Source organism: Rhinolophus sinicus, chromosome 5, assembly GCF_057876585.1.
Source record: "Rhinolophus sinicus isolate RSI-liver-muscle chromosome 5, RSI-T2T, whole genome shotgun sequence".
In the NCBI taxonomy this organism is placed as follows: Eukaryota; Metazoa; Chordata; class Mammalia; order Chiroptera; family Rhinolophidae; genus Rhinolophus; species Rhinolophus sinicus.
In genome coordinates, this window is record NC_142505.1 from 14,477,131 (window position 1) to 14,496,065 (window position 18,935).

Genomic DNA, 18,935 nt, shown 5'->3' on the forward strand with positions numbered 1-18,935 from the left:
GGTATAAAAACATTTTTTAAGGGCATACAGGAGTATATCAGTGTGTGTGTGTGTGTGTGTGTGAGTGTGTGTGTGTGTGTGTGTGTGTGAGAGAGAGAGAGAGAGAGAGAGAGAGAGAGAGAGAGAGAGAGAGAGACTAACACAGTAAACTACTTCTGGAAGGATATGTAAACTATGATTACCTCCAGGGGATTTGAAAATTTTTCTTTTCACTGAAAATATTTCACCATACACATCTACATCATATAATCCAATGCTAATCCTAAAATAACACAAAATGAAAATAATTCCTTGGCTATGAACCTAAAAACCATGATCTTATATGTAAGAAAAGGATTTCCCCCCCTAAATGTACATGGAATAAAACTGCGTCTTGCCTTAAATTGTTTTTATTTCTCCTCAGTATTTAACTTATTAAATTTATGTGTAATACTTCAGGTAGGTGAAACTTAACTGGATTAGGCACAAAAAAGGGACTTAATTAAGGAGGGCCGCCTTAAAAACATTCATGCTGAAAAAACACTTACTTGATTTTCTCTTCCATTTCTTGTTCATATTCTTTCTTTGTTATATCCAATTCTTGCTGATGCTCCTTCCGCAACATTCGAATATCTTTCTGCAGTTTCATAATCTCCTTGCTCAGCTTCTGCTTCTCCTGCTCTGCTGATGCTAACTTAAACGCCAGGTCACTGTGCTCAGCCTCCATGTTACTAAGCAATTGGGGTTGCATCGCATGTGACTTGGACTTTTCTTCAGCACTTTCTCCCAAAATTTCTGTGGATTTACTTTTTCCACCCATCTGTTCTTGTGAAGCCAGTGATTTTTCATATTTTGAGGTCAACTCTTCCATTTCAACTCTGTGTCTTTCCTTCTCTCTTACTAAGCAAGAGTCCAACTCTTTTAGCTTTTGCTCCAAAATCTGACAGGTTAGTTCCTTCTCCTGGAGGGTTTTCTGCACATCCTCAAGCGCATTTTCCAAGTTTTGCTTTGCCCCTATGTTATTTTTACCTCCCTCTTCTTCCATGTGCTGGGGCACTATCAAGGAACACTTCTTGTTTTTTGCCTCCAGTTCCTCTTGAAGATGATTTATCACACCTTGATCCTCATGTTGCTTTGCTTCGGCATGTTCTAGCTTTCTTAAGAGCTCCTGGTATTTGTACTGCATTTCAGAATGAGAAGAAACTGCCTCTTCCTTTTCCTGCTCTAGCCTCTGCAGTAGCTTTTCTTTTTCAATTAAATTTCTTTGTAAAACAGTGATTTTCTCCTCACATGCTTTCTGCACACAGCCTTGGGAATCTGCTGCTTCTTGCTCAGTACATGCTGCCACATTTTTTGCTGAACTGGGTACAATTGATGTTTCTGACTGTGAACTTTCCACTGACTTAAGTTTTTCTTCCAAGATGTGAATTTCTCTCTCTCTTTCCTGCAATTTTGTATTTAGTTCACTCAGCAGGCTTTCTGTATCTTTTTTATACTGCTGTTCTTTTTCTTCCATTTGAGATAACAACTGCTTCTTGATGGCTGCGATTTTTTGTTCAGCCTTTTTCTTCAGTTCTGCTAATTTTGCAGCACCCTCTAACTCAAGTCTATCTCCCAGTGCCTTTAACGCCTCTTCTTTGCTTTTCACACTCGAATTCATGTGTTCCAATTCTTTCTTCTGAGTTTCAAGTTCAGATTTCATGGAAGTCACTTGCTTCTCAAGTCTTAAGACTTTTTCTTCAGCCTCTTTCACTCTATTGTCCTTTTCTTCCCCTAACTCTTGAACATGCTGCAGTTTCTGAACCATTTCATTCTGTTCAATATTCTTTTGCTGATTATAATTTTTAAGAATTTCATTTAAGGACTCAATTTCAATTGTTTTCTGAGTAACATGCTCCTCTAATTCCATAATTCTTGCTGTCTGAGTTTTTAACTCAGTCTCTAAACTACACTCCTTTTTCTCCATCTTGCTCTTCTTATCTTCCATTTCATCCTTTAAACATTCACATCTTTTATTTTGCTGATCAAGGTCTTCCTTCAATAAAGCTATCTGCTCATCCTTTTCACTGGCTTCCTTCGTTTTTAACTCAAGCTGCATCTGCAGTTCGTTAATAGTATTTTGATATTGTGTAAATTTTGACTGTGCTTTCTTCTTCCATTCTGAGAATTTGTTAGACGAGTGATCTGCTTGTTCAAGAGCAGAAATTTTCTCTTTACTCAGCGTTTCAACTTTCAAAGTCAAATCTTGCACCTGATCCCGCAATTCACGTTGTTCTTCATCATATTGCTTACTTAACGATGCAATGGCCGCTTCTTTTTCAGTTGGGCTGATACTATTCTGAAGTTGAGTATTCAGCTCAGTTAGCTGTTTACTAAGACTGCTGATCTCAGCTTTTTTCTCTTGAAGCTCTTCTTTCATCAGTGTGACAGCATTGATGTTTTCCGATAATTCTTTCTTCAACTGTGTGATACAAGACTCCTTTTCAGAGGCAGCCTGTTGCTGATGACCTCCCTCCTTCTGTAAGACTTCTTTTTCTGTTACAAGACCTTCAATATCAGCCTTCATGCTCTTAATTTGATTTTCCTTTTCTTCTAATTGATGGGTAGCCTGCTGAAACGAACTATTTAGTTTATTTTGCTCTTCTGTTAGCTGTCTAAGTTGTGCTTCTAATTCAGAAACTTTGCTGGTTTTAATTTGTAGTGCCTCCTTCACTTTAGTTGTGTGGAGCTGACAATGGGAAATTCTAGAGAGAATAGCATTAATTTTACTATTACTAACGCTGATTAGTTCATTTGTTTTAGCTTGTACTAAGGCTTCAGTTTTCTTAGAGTAAATATCCAACTGAACTGCTAGTTCCTCAGACAGTTTCTTGATTTCCAAGTTTTTGTCTTCTAGGTTTTTCTGACTTCTTTCATGTGAAGATTTCAAACTCTGGAATTCTTCATCTGTGGTTTTCAACTTGTCAGTCAACTCAAAAACCTTAAGCTTATCTTTTTCTGCCAGTGTCTTCAGTTCAGCTACATGCTCTTGAAGAAAAGTATTTTCCTTCAGAGAATGCTTCAAGTCAACTTCCAGCTTTTCAAGTTGTACTTTCAATTCAGTTTCATTTTGTGAGAGAGAATTCGTATGAGCAGACTTCTGGTTTAACTGTTCCTTTAACTCCTTTAATAATGTATCCTGCTTAGCACCTTCTTCCTTAAGCCGCGTTATTTCCTTGTTCATCTCTTCTTTTTCACACTCAAATATGAGGATCTTTTGCTTCAGTTCTGCTACCTCTTGTTCTTTTTCCTGTAATTGGATTGCGTGTTTTTCCTGAAGTTCTTCAGCTTGCTGATTAAGTTTCTTTTCCCAGACTGATATGACATCACTGAGTTCTCGCCTATGCACTTCCGTAAGACTTTCTATTTGCTCCTTTTGGTTTGTTTCCAGTCTTGATACTGCATCATTGATTCCAGCTGAGTTAGCCTGTGCCATTTCCAAAATTTTGGCATTGAACTGTTTTTCTTTCTGACTAAGCTCTAGAACAGTATTTTCAAGCTCTTTTTTAAGTTTGGCTTCCTGATCCAACAATTTCTTCTTTAATGTTTCTTGCATCTCCTTCGCTTTCTGCTTAATTTTTTCTATCTTTTTTTCTTGATTTTTAAATTTGGCTTCATATTCTTCATGCAAACTGCTAATACTGTCCTCCTTGGCTGATAATTCCTGTTTGAGTGTTTCAATTTCTTTGCTCTGTCCCTCTCTCATTTGTAAAATTATGTTTTCCTTTTCCATCAGGATTTGCTTGGTCTGTCCCTGCTCTATGTTATTATCTTTAAGTTGGGACTCATAGAGTTGGGTTAAAGATTTTACTTTTTCTTCCATTTCACTATTCTGTTTATCAAGTTGCTGCATCAAGTCCCGCACCTGGATTTTGTGAGTGTCTAACTCAGTACAAACATCCTTCTTTTGGGTTTCAACTTCAGCGACCTGTTTTGTAAGAAGAGTTCTTTCTGCTTCTAACTCCAACAGCTTCTGCTGCAGCTGGGCCAGCTGCTCCTCATAGGCTGTTGCCTGCTCGTGTGTGGTCTTCTGCTGTGACTGACAAAGCTCCAGCTCAGCACATGCCTGCTGGCGTTCCCCTTCAGATCGTTTCCTATTTGCCTCTAAATCTGCCACACGAGCCTGATGCTCTTTCAAATGCTTATCCTTTTCCTTCAGAAGAAGCCCAAGCTGATTAATTTCATCTTTCAATGCCTTCTCGGTTCTCTGGATAGATATCTCTTGTTCTTTAATAATATTGTCAACTTGCTGCTGGTGATGATTTTTCTGTTCATCCAGCTTGGACTCTAACTCCCGCTTCACTTTATCTGCTTGATCCTTTAGTACAGAAAGTTCCTCTTCTAGCTTGTCACGGGCTTTTAATACTTCCGACAGTTCAGAAGACAATGATTCCAGTTCTGTTTGCTTCACATCAAGCTTTTCCACAGTCTTTTCATTCATCTCTTCTATATGAGCCTGGAAGAGACTCTCTTTGTCTTTCAACAATGTTTCTTTTTCTTGTTCATACTTTTCTCTAAGCTTTTCCATTTCAGTCTGATGTTGTTGCTTTAAGACTTGGAGTTTTTCAGTCCAAAGGTTATCCTGCTGATGCTGCAGGCTTTCCAATTCTGTCCTGTGTTTCTCAACCATGATTGTAATTTCCTTATTGTGCTTATTTTTTTCAGCTTCCAAATTTATAGCTAAATCTTCTGATTGAATTTTGCTTTCTTGTAAGCTTTTTTCCAAAGAACTTTCTAATTCCAGAATTCTCTGTTAATAAAAACAGATGTATTTTTATTAAGTACAGACCTGTTTATTAGTAATGATACACACAACATGATATCTACACCTAATAGTTATTTACCTAAATTTCAAAGATTAAAATCATTAACCAAACACTAGAAAGGACAAAGAATTTCTGCTCAATTCCTAAAAGAATTATATAACAAAGAAAAGATTCTATTTTTAACACAACTCATAATTCCAGATTCTTTCTACCTATTTGGGTAACTACTTCAACAATATATATTTCAAGGATATTTTGAATGCATAGTCAAAAAGAAATAAATCATAAAGCAGATAATAATAACTATTGATAGAAAGATAGGGTTTTTTTCCCCTGTTTTTAAGGCCTGTAATATTATTCTATTACTTTAATAATTTAATTTTGGAAGATAAATAATGTATCTGATTTTTCTACCCCAAAAATTAGTATTTAGAATGTTTTGCAAAAAGAAGGAACTTAAACAAATTTTACAAAGATTACTATTATCTTATGCAAATATCAGTCCTGACTCGGAAGGAAAAGAGGCTAAGTGAGGCAGAGCAATAGAATGTCAGAGCAGGTCTTAAGGAATTACCAAATCCAATTTCTTCATGTAACAGGTGAAAATATTAAGGTATAATTAATTTACAAAGGTAGCAAGTAAAAGATCTAGGACTGAGTACCCATTCCCCTCCACCATGCCACCTTACATAAATATTAGAAATGGGAAAATAAAACATAGTTTAGAACTATGGGTAATTAGTGTGACTGATTCACTATCTAAATCAGAGTCAAAAGGCCAAATAAATAACATCAGTTAATTTATTCAAAACAGTCCATACGTTTCATATACTCCTGAGGGAAGGGCCAGAGAGCCTTAAAAATGTGCACACTGAGACATACACAAATACATATACAAATATATTCATTATGTTTAATATGAGGAAATGGGGGAAAACGTCGATGTAAAAGCAGGGCATTGGAGTAATAACACTGTGATACAAACAGAGTATGAATTATGTCCAGGACATGACATAAGATGAAGCTGGATAGGCAGGAAGGTACCAGGGCAAGGGCTGCCCACAAAGTGAAGCCACTTCCTAAAGATCAGGGTGAGGAGGCAATGGAGTGGAGATGCTGCATGTGAGTGCAAAGAATCAGAGTGAGGGGCTGACGGTACAGCCAGCTACAGGCAGAGTCAGGAGCACCACTTAGCAAACAGCAAGCCACTCCCATGAATAGCTCCTACTACCTAAAAAGGAAGTGCATGTATATGTTAAGTCTAACCCAGTAAAACAAAAGCTTCTCTACAGCTTTATACTGACTGGAGAGATAACACAGTTTTCATATTCAAGTAAATTCACAGCTCTGGAACCTGAATATTATTTAAACTTACTGTTCTGTAAGTCTCTGCTTCTTGCTGAACTTCCCGGAGTTTATTTTCACTCTCTGCGAGGATTGCTTTCTTCTGCAACTCTAACTCTTCCAGGGCCAAAGATTCTTGCTGTTCTTTTTCTTGAGTGATCTTCAAATGTTCTGATTGACATTTTTCCTGTGCAAAAAACAATACTACTACCTTAGACCCATACAAATCTTCAGCATTCCCAAAGCACTTCCGTAGGAATCATTCATTTCATTCGCTCTGCACACCAGCCCTGTGAGGTAGGCAGTATCATCACCTCTCTCTTCCCAGGTTCTAGTCTGCAGAAGCAAGGTACTGGGGCTTTTACAGAGAGCTCTGGCCAATGTTTGCCACAATTACTCTTGATATGAAAAACTTTGTTCCAGTAACCCCAGTGCATCTGCTATTTTCCCACTACTTAAAATGTTTTGCAAAACACTGCTGAATGTAAGGGTCTCACAATTGCCGCTAACTCTTCTCTGTCCTCCAGAGTTTGCTTTTTCAACTCTACGCTGAGAAACTAGATTTTAAGTTTATATAATTTGTGAGGAATACCTCATTAGGATACGGAGCGCCACATGGAAAACCAATCAAAATCAGAGGATTACATGTGACTATATGGATTAGATGAAGGAAATGTCTATAAAAGCCTACATAACTCTTCAGATGATCTGGGCTCTTCTACCATCCCATCAGTCCTGAAAAGCTGCTTCTTTGTCCTTATTACAAATCAACATTCATATTTAAAGTGTTTATTGTTTGAAAAGAGAAGCTCTAGAGAGAAGCACTTTTAACATGTAGTGGCTTTGAACTCCAACTGAAGTATACTCATCCACACACAGTGCGAAGGTTCGTGTGCCAGCAGCAGTATTTCCGATTCATCACACTCTGGTGAAGCACTTGCTTTACCATATTATAAGGAGGTTAAGAAGAAAATAGTAGTTTCTAAATCAATTTTAAGATACCATTTTAAGCGTACTATATTGTTTAATGTAAACTATATTCTAAATGCATCTCTATGTGCCTACAAAAACAAAACAGGAAATTTTAATAGTCTGTAGAATTTTGACTCTTAAGTCAAAGCTAACTTCTTTGAGAAACTAGGTAGAATGGGGAGTGGAAGGGGCCAAGCGCATGTGCGCATATGTGTGCTTTTTATGTGTGTCTGTGCCCTCCTTTCTCGACTCAGAATGTATCTGAACATATCAATTCCTAGGACAGTTTTAACACAGCCAGTGTTCAAGGCTCTGTGCCCCCCAAAGGCCAAAGACTCCAGCATGAAAACCCATAACTGTTGGTCTTTATGACAAGAATTTTTAGCGCCATTCCCAGCTTCATTTATTTCCTGCTTTGTTGCTTCATTTCCATGCCTCTATTTTAAATTTATTCTGTCCTGTTATAGTGTCAGTATTCTTATAAATTACTTTAGATCCTTTCCGGACCAACAAAGAATATAAATATGTGCCCATAAACATATATATTTCAGGACTACAGACGAAACCCCTAACCTCAGCCAAAAGCACTGTAAATCCATGTGCCTGTTTGACCCACAGAGATTAGAGAACTCCTTGAATCAGTCCAAGAACCACTGCTGCTGGAAATTCTCAGAGCCCCAGCTCCCACTAAGAGTGAAAAATATTATTATATATGTGTGTGTAAGAGAAAGGAGAATAAATTATAAATACTGTTTCTTATTCTTTTATACTGAAAGCATCTTTAAACTATACATAGTATCTTATGGATAATAACTTCATATACAAAGTTTTTGGCATTAACACTTCCTATGATAACTTATATAAAAAGCTTTTCACAGTTTGAGAAAAAAAATGATTTTTGTTTTAAACTTTCAAATTATACTATTCCAAAAAATCTTATCGTGCTTTTCTGGTTGATTTGATTAGTTCAGTCTGTTGGGGTTTTTTTTTTTGGTGTTTTTTTTTCCGTATTTTTTTTAAACATCATATGGATTGAAAATTACTACTGAAATTACTCTACTACAAATGAAAACTACTTGGTCATTTTCAATCATTCTTCTTTAAAATGTATTTCAGGCAAAACTTTCCGAGTCTTGAGCTCTGCTACATCCAGTCTAGTGCGTTTTTTAGACATTCTTTCTGAGTAATGCAGTCATGGGTTCACAGCTTCAATTAACCTATCTTCTCCTTTACTTCTCCCTAATCATGGCCTACCTCCAGGGTGAGAAGGATGATGAACACACTATTAATGAAAGCTTGTAGATTAGCAAATTTAATTTTCACACAATACTAACAAGCTCTGACCACCTCTTTCCTGCCTATATCCTATCTCCTCTTGACTCAAAAGTCAAGGCTGCTGGTAGTCTGACCTCAACCTCAGAGTCAGGGGCCAGGGGATGACATTATAAAATGCTGCGAAATTTACCCATAGCAAAAACAGAGTAAGTACTTACAAGAGCAACTTTCATTTGCTCCTGAAATTCCCTTTCTTGGGTCTGAAACTTCTTGGTCAGCTCCCGATCTTTGCTGGCCAGCTCCTCTTCATGAAGTTTCTTTAATTTAGCGATTTGATCTGAGGATTTCTGAAAATCAGCCAAATAGTTAAAGTGAAACACTTAAAATAAAATACATCACTCTACAACTAAGTCAGCCTTTATTACAGTTTAATCAACAAGTCAATAGCTTTGTAAGAGGAAAAACCAGAACATATTTCCCACATAAATCAAAAGTCACCAGTCTCGACAGTTAAAAGAAAAACCAGTGTTGCTCCTCATTTACGACAAGGAGAGCTGCTGCTACAGTAGTCAGTCCCATGGGGGTGAAGCTCCATTTCCACATCTTGCAGGGCTGTCCCTCACCAACCAGGATGGGGATGTGCAGCAGGGGAAACAGGGACGGTCTCAGAGAGGGCACTCCACTGTGGTCAAGCTGCTCCCCCACCCCTCACCCCCAGATGCACTCATTTAATCATGCCTAGCTTTCCGGGCATGTACCATCTATTAAAAAGTACTGACCTTGTTCTTTCTCGGCTAGGAAGACTTAATCTTGTAAAAACGTCAAACCTCCCTAAATAAATCTAAAAATGTAATATAATCAAATAAAACTACCAACAGAATTGGGGGGAGTATCCACCAGACAAAATAAACATGCAAGAATGGCCAATATTCTTTTGAAAAATAAGAGTAATTAGGGGAGCTTATCAAATAGAACATATAAAACTAGAACAATTATAACAGTGTAATACCAGCATGGTCAGAAAAAGCAATGGAATAGTGCAGAAATTCAGAAAAAAACCCACATGTAACACTATAATAATTTAGTATGTAATAATAATAATAGTATATTATGTCAGAGGGGAAAATATGGATTATTAAACAAATTATTTGGAGACTACCTGGGAGTCATCTAGAAGAAATTAAAGTTGGATGCTACCTCACTCTTTACACCAAATAAATTCCAATTGGATCAAAGATTTAACCAAAAAAAATAAAAGCATACAGGTGCCAGAAGAAAACACTGAACCTTTAAAAGTGAACTCAAGTGAGAACGTATTTTTAAAGCAGAACAAAAATCCTGACAGCATTTAAGGAAAAGAAAAACTTCTGCAAGGCCAAAAAACAAACAAACAAACAAAAAGCCATAAACAAAGTGAACAAATGACAACCTGAGGAAATTATTTCGATAAAAGCACCTTATCACTGAACAGATAATTCCTACTAGAAGTAAAGATTCCTACCAATCAGTAAGAAAAAAACCAAGAGCCCAATAGGAAAATGAGTCAAGGATTTGACCAGGCAACTCAAAGAGAAAAACTACAAATTCCTTTTAAACGTATAAAAATATATTTATCATACTGGTAAGCTATGCACATTAAAGTAAAATGGTATCGTTTTTTAACTGATGAGCTTGAAAAAAAAAAGGTAACAACATCTTTGTGAGGAGTGAACATAGAAGACAAAATAACTCTTCTTTACACTCAAAGATTGTAGGAAAAACATAAGACCTTAAGTTTTTAATACTATAGCCCATTTCAATCTAGAATTATTCTTACTTTCATTACATCGACGACCTCCTGTTTCACCCGACTTAATTCCTGTTGAAGACTGATGCGTTCCTCCTCACTTGTTTTTTCAATAGCTTTTATTTGCTCATCCATTTCTGCCTTCATTTTTCTCCGTGCTTCTTCTGTCTTTTGGGCTGTACTCAAGGCTTTTTCAAGTTCCTCAAAAGCTTTAATGAAAACAGCAGAAAACAAGTATCTCAAGAAATACTATCATGGAGCTAAAGTGTTTTACATTCAACTTATGGGAACTAAGAGCAGCAGTAGCAGGACAAGTTAAAAAACTCATCATTGTTTGAAGCCAAGAAATATTTGAGTATTTCAACAAAGCCACAAGAACCATTCAGTCACTGACACCAATTTGTCAGCGTTCTAGATTCAGATCTTAGGACTGCTTATATGAACTTAAGCTCAGAACTTTGAAAAAAAATACTAAGTTACTAATGGTTCCCCACTCTATCCACAAGTGTCCTTATAGATAGCAAATGCAAAGAAATAAAGCCTTGTACCTACTTCCGTCCTGTATGATTTTAATTGCTTTTCTTCGTTGAGATGCAGTTCTTGTCTATCATCAACAATTAGGTAATATTATTATATATTCACTAGGACATTTTCAATAATGGAAAAATTCTTTGACTAACCTTATTTTAAAAGATCTTATAACCATATAATAAAAGAACAGAGTGTTGTTTTGTTTTTTAACATTTACTGGCTGAATCCCATAATGAAGCAATGTAGTTTGAAATGAAACTCCTACTTGTATAAGTTTCGAACTAGGGCCTTTAACTAGAAAGAAATCTTTACCTGATTCAACAGTGTAGAGAAAGGTACTACCAGCAGGGAATTCTTGGGAGAGATAAGAATTCAGGGCCTGCAAAAACAACCATCTAGGCTAGAGTAGTATGATCTTTCAGGAGGCCAAAAGCTCACCCAGAATCAAACACAACCAGATAGGATGGTGCAACAGTTGGGTAACTTGGCACCAAAAATCTGCAGTATGTGAGTTTTCGTATATTGTATATATGTGTATATGTGTATTTGTGGGTGTGCATGTATGTGTGTGTTATATATATGTGTGTGTATATGTAATATATATATACTATATATATGTGTGTGTGTGTGTGTGTTACACACACACACACGTGCATGTACTCTCTCTACTGGCATAATGATACCCTGTGAAAAACCTACTGCTATTATCGTCCTAGATTATTTCCTTTAGTCCTCACAGAACAGAAGACATCAGACTTCCCTTTACCATAGAGATGGACTATAAATAAAACATCAATATTCAAGATGGGTTTTCAATCCTATCAAGAAACTTATGTTAGAGGAGATAGTTCACTGACATATATAGTATTTTCACTCCCAGTAGGGTAAGAAATGTGGAACTTCAACCTATGGCATCTCAGAAAAAAAAGTCCTTTATTAATCACACGCTGGCTTACTAGACAGTGATTTGAACATAGGAATTTCATACTCGAAGACAAAAACTGTTCTTTAAGTTTTTCTTAATGGAAAATTGCATTAGTACAGAAAAGGGCAAGAGAAAGGCTGAATTCGGGTAACAACTAGGAAACACAACTTACTTTGCTCAACATTTAAACAAACACTTCTCTGGCAACCATATATCTTTGATATAAAAAGAAATCTATCTGATTTATTCACTTTATATGCCCAAAGCATAAAACTGATGCTCAAGGTCTAAATTTCAAAGGAATATTAATTAGCTAAAATTATTTTGAAAGATTCCTACTTTAGCTTTTTACTGGTATTTGCCTGGAAACACTAAGATAATAATTCTTAGATATAAACATGTTGGAAAATAAAACATTTAAAGAAAAATCTTGTCTTTATTTTATTTAGGTATTCTTTTACTACAAATTTTAGTGTCAAACACTAATAAATATCTCTTACACCTAACAAGAAATTAGTTTCCTAATTTCTTAAAAATCAAGTACAGTGATCAATTATGGGAAAGAGATTCTGTAACAGAGTGCTTACTGAAGGTTTAAACGTGGGAAAGGAAAAAATGGAAAAAGGAATGGCAGTATTTTTTAATGCTTGGATGTCATCAACATCTTTTCATTACTGTTATTATTCAGCATGTAAAATTAAATTTCAGTACTTCTAAGCACATCACAGAAATATCTTGAATCAGGCTCTAGAGAACCCAAAGACAGTTTTGATATTCTTCTGACAAAACAGAGTTTTAAATGAGAAATTTTTGTCAATTAAGCAAAATAAAACAAAACTGTATATAGTCAACACCAATTTTCCTTGTTTTCATTTTTACAATTCCAGAATTTAGTACAGTATAAAAATAGATGTAGTGCTCTCACTTTTCAGACAACAAAAAAATCCATGCCACAAAGTTCCTATTTAGATGTAATTTTCCAATAATTAAGCTTTCTTACTGCACTCGGTAAATTTTAGAATATTCTTCTACATTATATTCTAATTTTAGTGCTTAATCCACTGATACAGTTTTCTGAAGTCATTTAATTATCCATTATATAATGATTAAAGTAGGATGGAGGGGCTGGCCTGGTGGCTCAGGTGGTTGGAGTTCCGTGCTCCTAATGCTGAGGTCGCCGGTTCAATTCCCACATGGGCCAGTGGGCTGCGCCCTCTAAGCTAAGATTGTGAACAACAGCTCTCCCTGGAGCTGGGCTGCGGTGAGCAATAGGAGGTTGGCGTGAGCTGCCGCAGGCTGCTGTGCTGCCGTGGGCTACCGTGTATTGCCATGAGCGGCTGGTGGCCAGAGTGAATGGCCGGCAGCCAGCAAGAGCTGCCACGAGTTGCTGTAAGCAGCTGATTGGCGACCAACTGCCTCAGTCAAGGGGGAGCTGCAAGACTCATAATACCAGCATGGGCTAGGGAGCTGTTTCCTACACAACTAGACTGAGAAACAACAGCTTGAACCGGAGGGGAAAAAAATAATAGTAAAGTAGGATGGACAGATCTGGTTCGACAGTTCATCTAAATTTAATCCTCTCTCCCACCTTCTGCTACCATGTCAGAGAACCATATAATTTTATACCTAGAAAGAAATCTTTGAGATCTTTTAATTCAATATCCTCATTCAAATGCAAGAACTGAGCCATCCAATTTTTCCCTCAGATGATAAATCAACTTGAATATATAGGCTTGATAGCAAAACTTTAAAACTATTATCTAAGGAATGAGCCTTACCTTGCATTATTTTTGAAAAACTAAGAATGCTGACATTGATCAAGCTTAGCTGAGCAATAATATATATCACTAAACCAGAATTTCTGAACCATTCAATCACTGATGGCTTCTAACTCTCAAAAAAATGTAGCATGTTATACCTCTAACAGACACACAAAAACTCAACTGCTTTCCATCTCCATCCTGCTTTACAAAAAAGCCAAGTACCAAAAAATAAAAAATAAAAAGCATTAAAATACATTATACAGATCCACATATAGAAAACATATTTCAAACCCATTCTGGATTCTACACTATACCACAAATGGAGCCACTTTCTTACAGGAAGTCTGTCTCCAGTAATGAGTCCCGTTTCAATGTTGAGGGAGGATACACTGAGAGCTTACTTACTAACCAGAAACGTCTCACTTTCTGATGCAGCAACCACCAGATACAGTAAAATGGTGTCCATTGCCTGTAATAGCCTAAAAGTCAATCCCCCACTCTTTCCAAAATGAAACTATGCTAGGATTTTAATGTGAGTAATAAAGAAGTATGTTCTGAATATCTACATAATGTGCTTTCCAATTATCAACAAAGGATAAGTGAGTGGGGAGAACGAAAGCATGCATCAGCCACAGCTGACAAGTCTTCTGCCAACATGCAAGAGTGCGCAGGAAAACCACAGTCACAGCACACGTCAATGGGAAGGCGAAGCACGAACGGCCGCCAAAATGTTGCAAGAACACACTGTGTTCTTCCAAAGCAAAATTCAATGTATCTCAGGCAATTTTTAATAATAAATAAAAATACTCTGAAAATGTTTGTAGGAGAAAATTTAACGAACGTTATTAAGAATGGTCCTCTGCCAAAAGTAAAATGCAGGGGGAGGCCTTTTATTGCTAGCTCCTCACTTTCCACTTCAGACGAGGTTCACTTACATCCATGGGAATTATAAAAATGGACAAATGCCCACTATAAGAGTTCAGTGAGAAAGGTGGGCAACAGTTCAATAATCCAACCATTCATTCATTATATACGTATTTATTGGATGTTTGCCATTTGCCTAGCATAAGCTATGCACCAGGTGACATAAAGAAAAATGTTCACCAAAAACAGTTGTAGTAGTAAGAGGGAGAGAGAAATAAAAGAACTAATCCTTAGGTAAAGGTAGGAAGAACTTGGCATTTGCTTTTACCTTTTCCTCTCCTCATTCTCAACGTCCTTCGCAACTGTATAATAAATGCCAGAATTGGGAGATTCCAGGGAGCATTACTATTTTGTTGCACTGTCCCAGGGGACACTTGACTGTAAGGATAAAAAGACCCACTTCTACTCCCACTACAGGGAAAAAACAAATATTTGCAAGTGTGGAAAGACTGCCAATCTCTCGATGAACTGTTGGTCCTAAGAAGCTGATTAATACCATCAAGAATGAATATGTAAGCCCGTGCCTATGTCTTAATCCCAGCAAAACAGCTGCTAAAATGCATGTGGTATTACACAAAAAAATACAGGTAATACTAAAAAAAGGAATAAAATGCAAATTAACAGAAAAGCAACAGAAAGAATTTTATCAGAATTCCCAGCCAATCACCAAGCCTCTTTTGTGAATAAAAGCCACAGTCTAGTGCAGCAGTTTTCAAAGTGTGGTCCACAGATCCTAGGGTCCTGACACCCTTTTAGAGAGCCTATAAGGTCCTCCCTTTTCCAAATACTTATCTGCATGAGGGTAGATTTTCTTCATGTATTTCAACCAAAATAACAGAGTAAAATCCAGCTATCTTCCATTAAGCCAAACAATGAGATAAGCAGAAATGTAAAACAAGGCCACTCTTCACACTAAATCTTGTTATGGAAAATATAGGTAATTTTCATAAAAGTATACCAATATGTAATAGGTTTATTAATGGTTATTTTAAAATGAACAAAACAAATATATTTTTAATTTCTTAGTTTTAATTTCTAATACAATAAGTATCACTACACATAACCCATATAAACAGAAGCTCTTTGGAATCCTCAGTAAATTTCAAGAGTGTAAACAGGTCCCTGAGCTCAAAAAGTTTGAAAACCGCTCGTCCAGAGTGTAAATGAAAATAAAATCATACTACCACCCAGTGGCACAAATCAGATAGTGCAATATTTATATCTGAATTGGGGCCTTCAGAAATTTAATAAATACCACATGTACAATGGAAATCTACCTTTTAAGCTACTTTCCAAAATACACAAGATTCATTCTATATAGACTATGCTTTGACTTTTAAAAATTGTACAGCTCTATCCAAATTTCGTGCACTCCCTACATAAACCATGCAAATGTATCTATTAAATACTTTAAAAACATCAGGCAGATCTTGAAAAATATCAAGCTAAAGCTAAGTAAACTTAATTAAATTGAAAAAATGATTCTGTAGCAAATAAAGTGTGTTATTCCAGTTGCTAAGGCTTTCCAGTAACAGTGACAGTGCCAGAGACATAAGTACAGGGTGACAATGACTCTCTAAGAATATGGACGCACAGCTATTACTGCAGAAACGTATCAAGCACCTATAAATACATGACTAGCACATAAACAACTTAAAATCTAACTCCATTTAAAATAATAAATTTTTCCATCAGGTATTCATTTAGTGAGAAAATATGTACATACTACTTATCTAACATGGCAGACTTAAATTCCACTTTGATTCACGCTTTTTTTTTGCCTGAGAAACATAGAATTGTCTTTGTAAAGCTTATCCTAAGTATCCATGATAAGAAAATGAATAGCCCTTACCCCAGTCCTGTTCATACAAGGCTTGGGAAAGGCACCGTGATTCACTTATTGGCATGTGTGGATGCACAAAAATAAGATGTTTTGTGAGACTTCAGACTCCAAGAAAACTTTGTTACATAAATTATCGACAACAAGGCACTTAAGTACACGTGTGATTTTTGTTTGTTATATAAATATGCATAAATCTTACACATTATTTAAATACATAAATTCTATTTCAAAGGGTCCTTCAAACATCAAATAAATACATTCCAATGAGTATCTTTGGTATGTAAGGCTTATACTATACAAATGAATAAAAAAACTCATTTCCTGCACAAACACAACATGGCAATAAAAAAGCAAGGAATGTTATGACTTAATCTAAGTTTTTAAATGCAGCCAATCATATAAAACACATAACTTCAGCAAAGACAAGGTACATGAAAGGGAAACGGCTTAAAAAGGACAGTGGACTCTGGAAACTTTCCTAATCCAAGCAGAATATTGTATTCATCCTACATAATTGTAGGCAAAAACATTTTAAAGGAGAGGTGAGGATTAACACTGAGTCCTCTTTTTGTATTGGCTATATTTAAATCACTTAAAGGTAGCTAACAAAACAAAACAAAAAGTCTATGGGTAAGAAATTATCCTGAGAAAAAAATTCAAATGTGGAATAAGCTGTAGCGAAAAGTCGTTACAGTATTCTTCGTCACAGCAGAAATATAATCTAGATGTTGATCAATAGGTTAATGGTTAAGTAAATGATGTAAATAAGCTGCATGCATTCTGACACAGCCATTAAAATGTTAGTACTTTAGCAACATGTAAAATTACTTCTAATATAATGCTAAATGGAGAAAAAGGGAGCATACAAAATTGTACATACAATATGATAAAATATTATATACAATAATATAAAACTAAGGATTAGGAAAAAGACTAAATAAAAGTGTACTGAAACAGTGATGTGCTTTCATTTTCTCTATTTTCCTTTTTTGTTGTCGTTGTACTATATTGCATTAATAATTAGCCAGCTACCCCTACCTCATACCCTGGTCAAAACACCCCCTCTCCCTCCCGGACACACACATACACACAAACACACACAATAGCCAAGACCTAGTGTGAACATTAGTAGCATTAACGTTCTGCATTGGTGCTGCATCGAAGAGATAATATTCTAGACAATTAGTAATAATACCTAGCACCTATCAAATACAGCATTATGCACGTAAGCTGAACCACCAGGCTTCTCCAAGCTTAAAAATCTGGTTACGTGGAGATATGACTACCTGTTTGTAAGTAACACCTAGAAAGGAATACTATCAATATTTGTAGTAAAATGCTTATAACAAACACATTTATTTTTCCTTTTTTATCCACTAAAATAAATAATTTTAACAAAACAAGAGTGCTATAGTAGATTTCAAAAAACATGCCTAACAATTCCACTAGAGAGTAGGATATGTACTACAGGTTGATATAGCATCCTAAAGTATGCACGTCACCATAGTCACAGAGTCACAGTATTTTACGATAGAATAGTTCTTTTAAGAATAATAGACATGCAAAATTCCTTTGTCTCCCAGCATATGGGAGGCATCACAGTTCATCTATGAACAGCAGTGCAATAGGTTGTTTTCCAAGAAAAGTAGTGAAGAATGTAGTTGAGCCAATTTTGAACTCCAGAATAAGCAAGTCAAAGAAATTAGTTACTTGTCTACTAACATCTACAGGTCAAAAATTACTAAATATATCAGTTAAATTTTTTACAGCTAAAAATGTATTAGGAGAGTTCACATTCTTTGGTAATTATTTTATGTAGACATATTTACTTTTAAAAATCTTAACAACTGTAAGCTTTAACGATTTTAATGTTTACTTCACATGGCCAGCTCGTAAGTATTTAGCCTTTGAATTTTAACTCTAAGAGAAAGACAAATGTTAACAGAGCAATTGAATTCTCCAGGAACCAGATTATGTTCACAAACTATTTATGGAAACTCTATTTCCTTTTAAAGACCTTTTCTTACTTTTAGTACTAAATTGGAATTTTTCTGTCAATTGCCATATGCATTGTATAATTGAACTGTGTAAGAACCATTTTATATTTGTACAGTTCAGTTCAGACTCAGCTAAGACCATTAGGTGAACTGCAGTTAGTGCGCAAAACTAGTTTTCATTATAGATTTAAAGGGCAATATGTTCAATGTGAAATCAGTCTGTTAGAACTCTGTATCATGCTTATAACTATATCATGCATATAATCAATAAATATGACTACAAATATAGTTTTAAAATACCTACAGAAGCACTCATAACTATGTGATACAAAGACTTTCCAAAGTGAATGCGTATTAAATAACTTTACATCTTATTTCTCTCTTTAAGAATTTATTACTTAGTTTTTAATATTTTGACAGTACCATTTACAGAAATGTTTCTCAACTGACAGGCTATCGTTTATTTACAATAATACAGTTTCATGAAAATCATATTTAAAGGAAAAATATATCTGTATTTTGGAGAAGCACGAGAAGGAAGGCTGTATTATTAAGGAGTTAACTGGAACAGTTGTCTGGGGAAATTTTATCCTGCATATGAATTAACTATATTTTGTCTCCCTTTTCATCACTTAGCTCTTACAACTTGATACTTACTCATGAGTTTCTAGCTCCTGACAAGATACACCCCAATTTTAAAGGAAATGTAAAATTACTTCTAATATAATGCTAAATGGAGAAAAAGGGAGCTACATTAGTCAACAAAAGAAGTCCTAAAAGTAGAAAGGCTT

The 18,935-nt window shown here is 35.7% G+C and overlaps 1 protein-coding gene across 8 annotated transcripts in view; it reads right to left on the reverse strand.

Annotated features, from left to right (window-relative positions):
• Nucleotides 1–18,935, reverse strand: part of GOLGA4 (golgin A4) — a 97,035-nt gene that overhangs the window by 33,618 nt on the left and 44,482 nt on the right. For all 8 annotated transcript variants that reach the window (XM_019727638.3, XM_019727633.3, XM_019727636.3 and 5 more), the window contains 4 exons: nt 10,192–10,370; nt 8,594–8,722; nt 6,160–6,315; nt 528–4,768 (listed from right to left, as the gene is read on the reverse strand). In XM_019727638.3, coding sequence (XP_019583197.3) covers nt 528–4,768; nt 6,160–6,315; nt 8,594–8,722; nt 10,192–10,370 — 4,705 coding nt within the window. The remainder of the gene's footprint in view (nt 1–527; nt 4,769–6,159; nt 6,316–8,593; nt 8,723–10,191; nt 10,371–18,935) is intronic.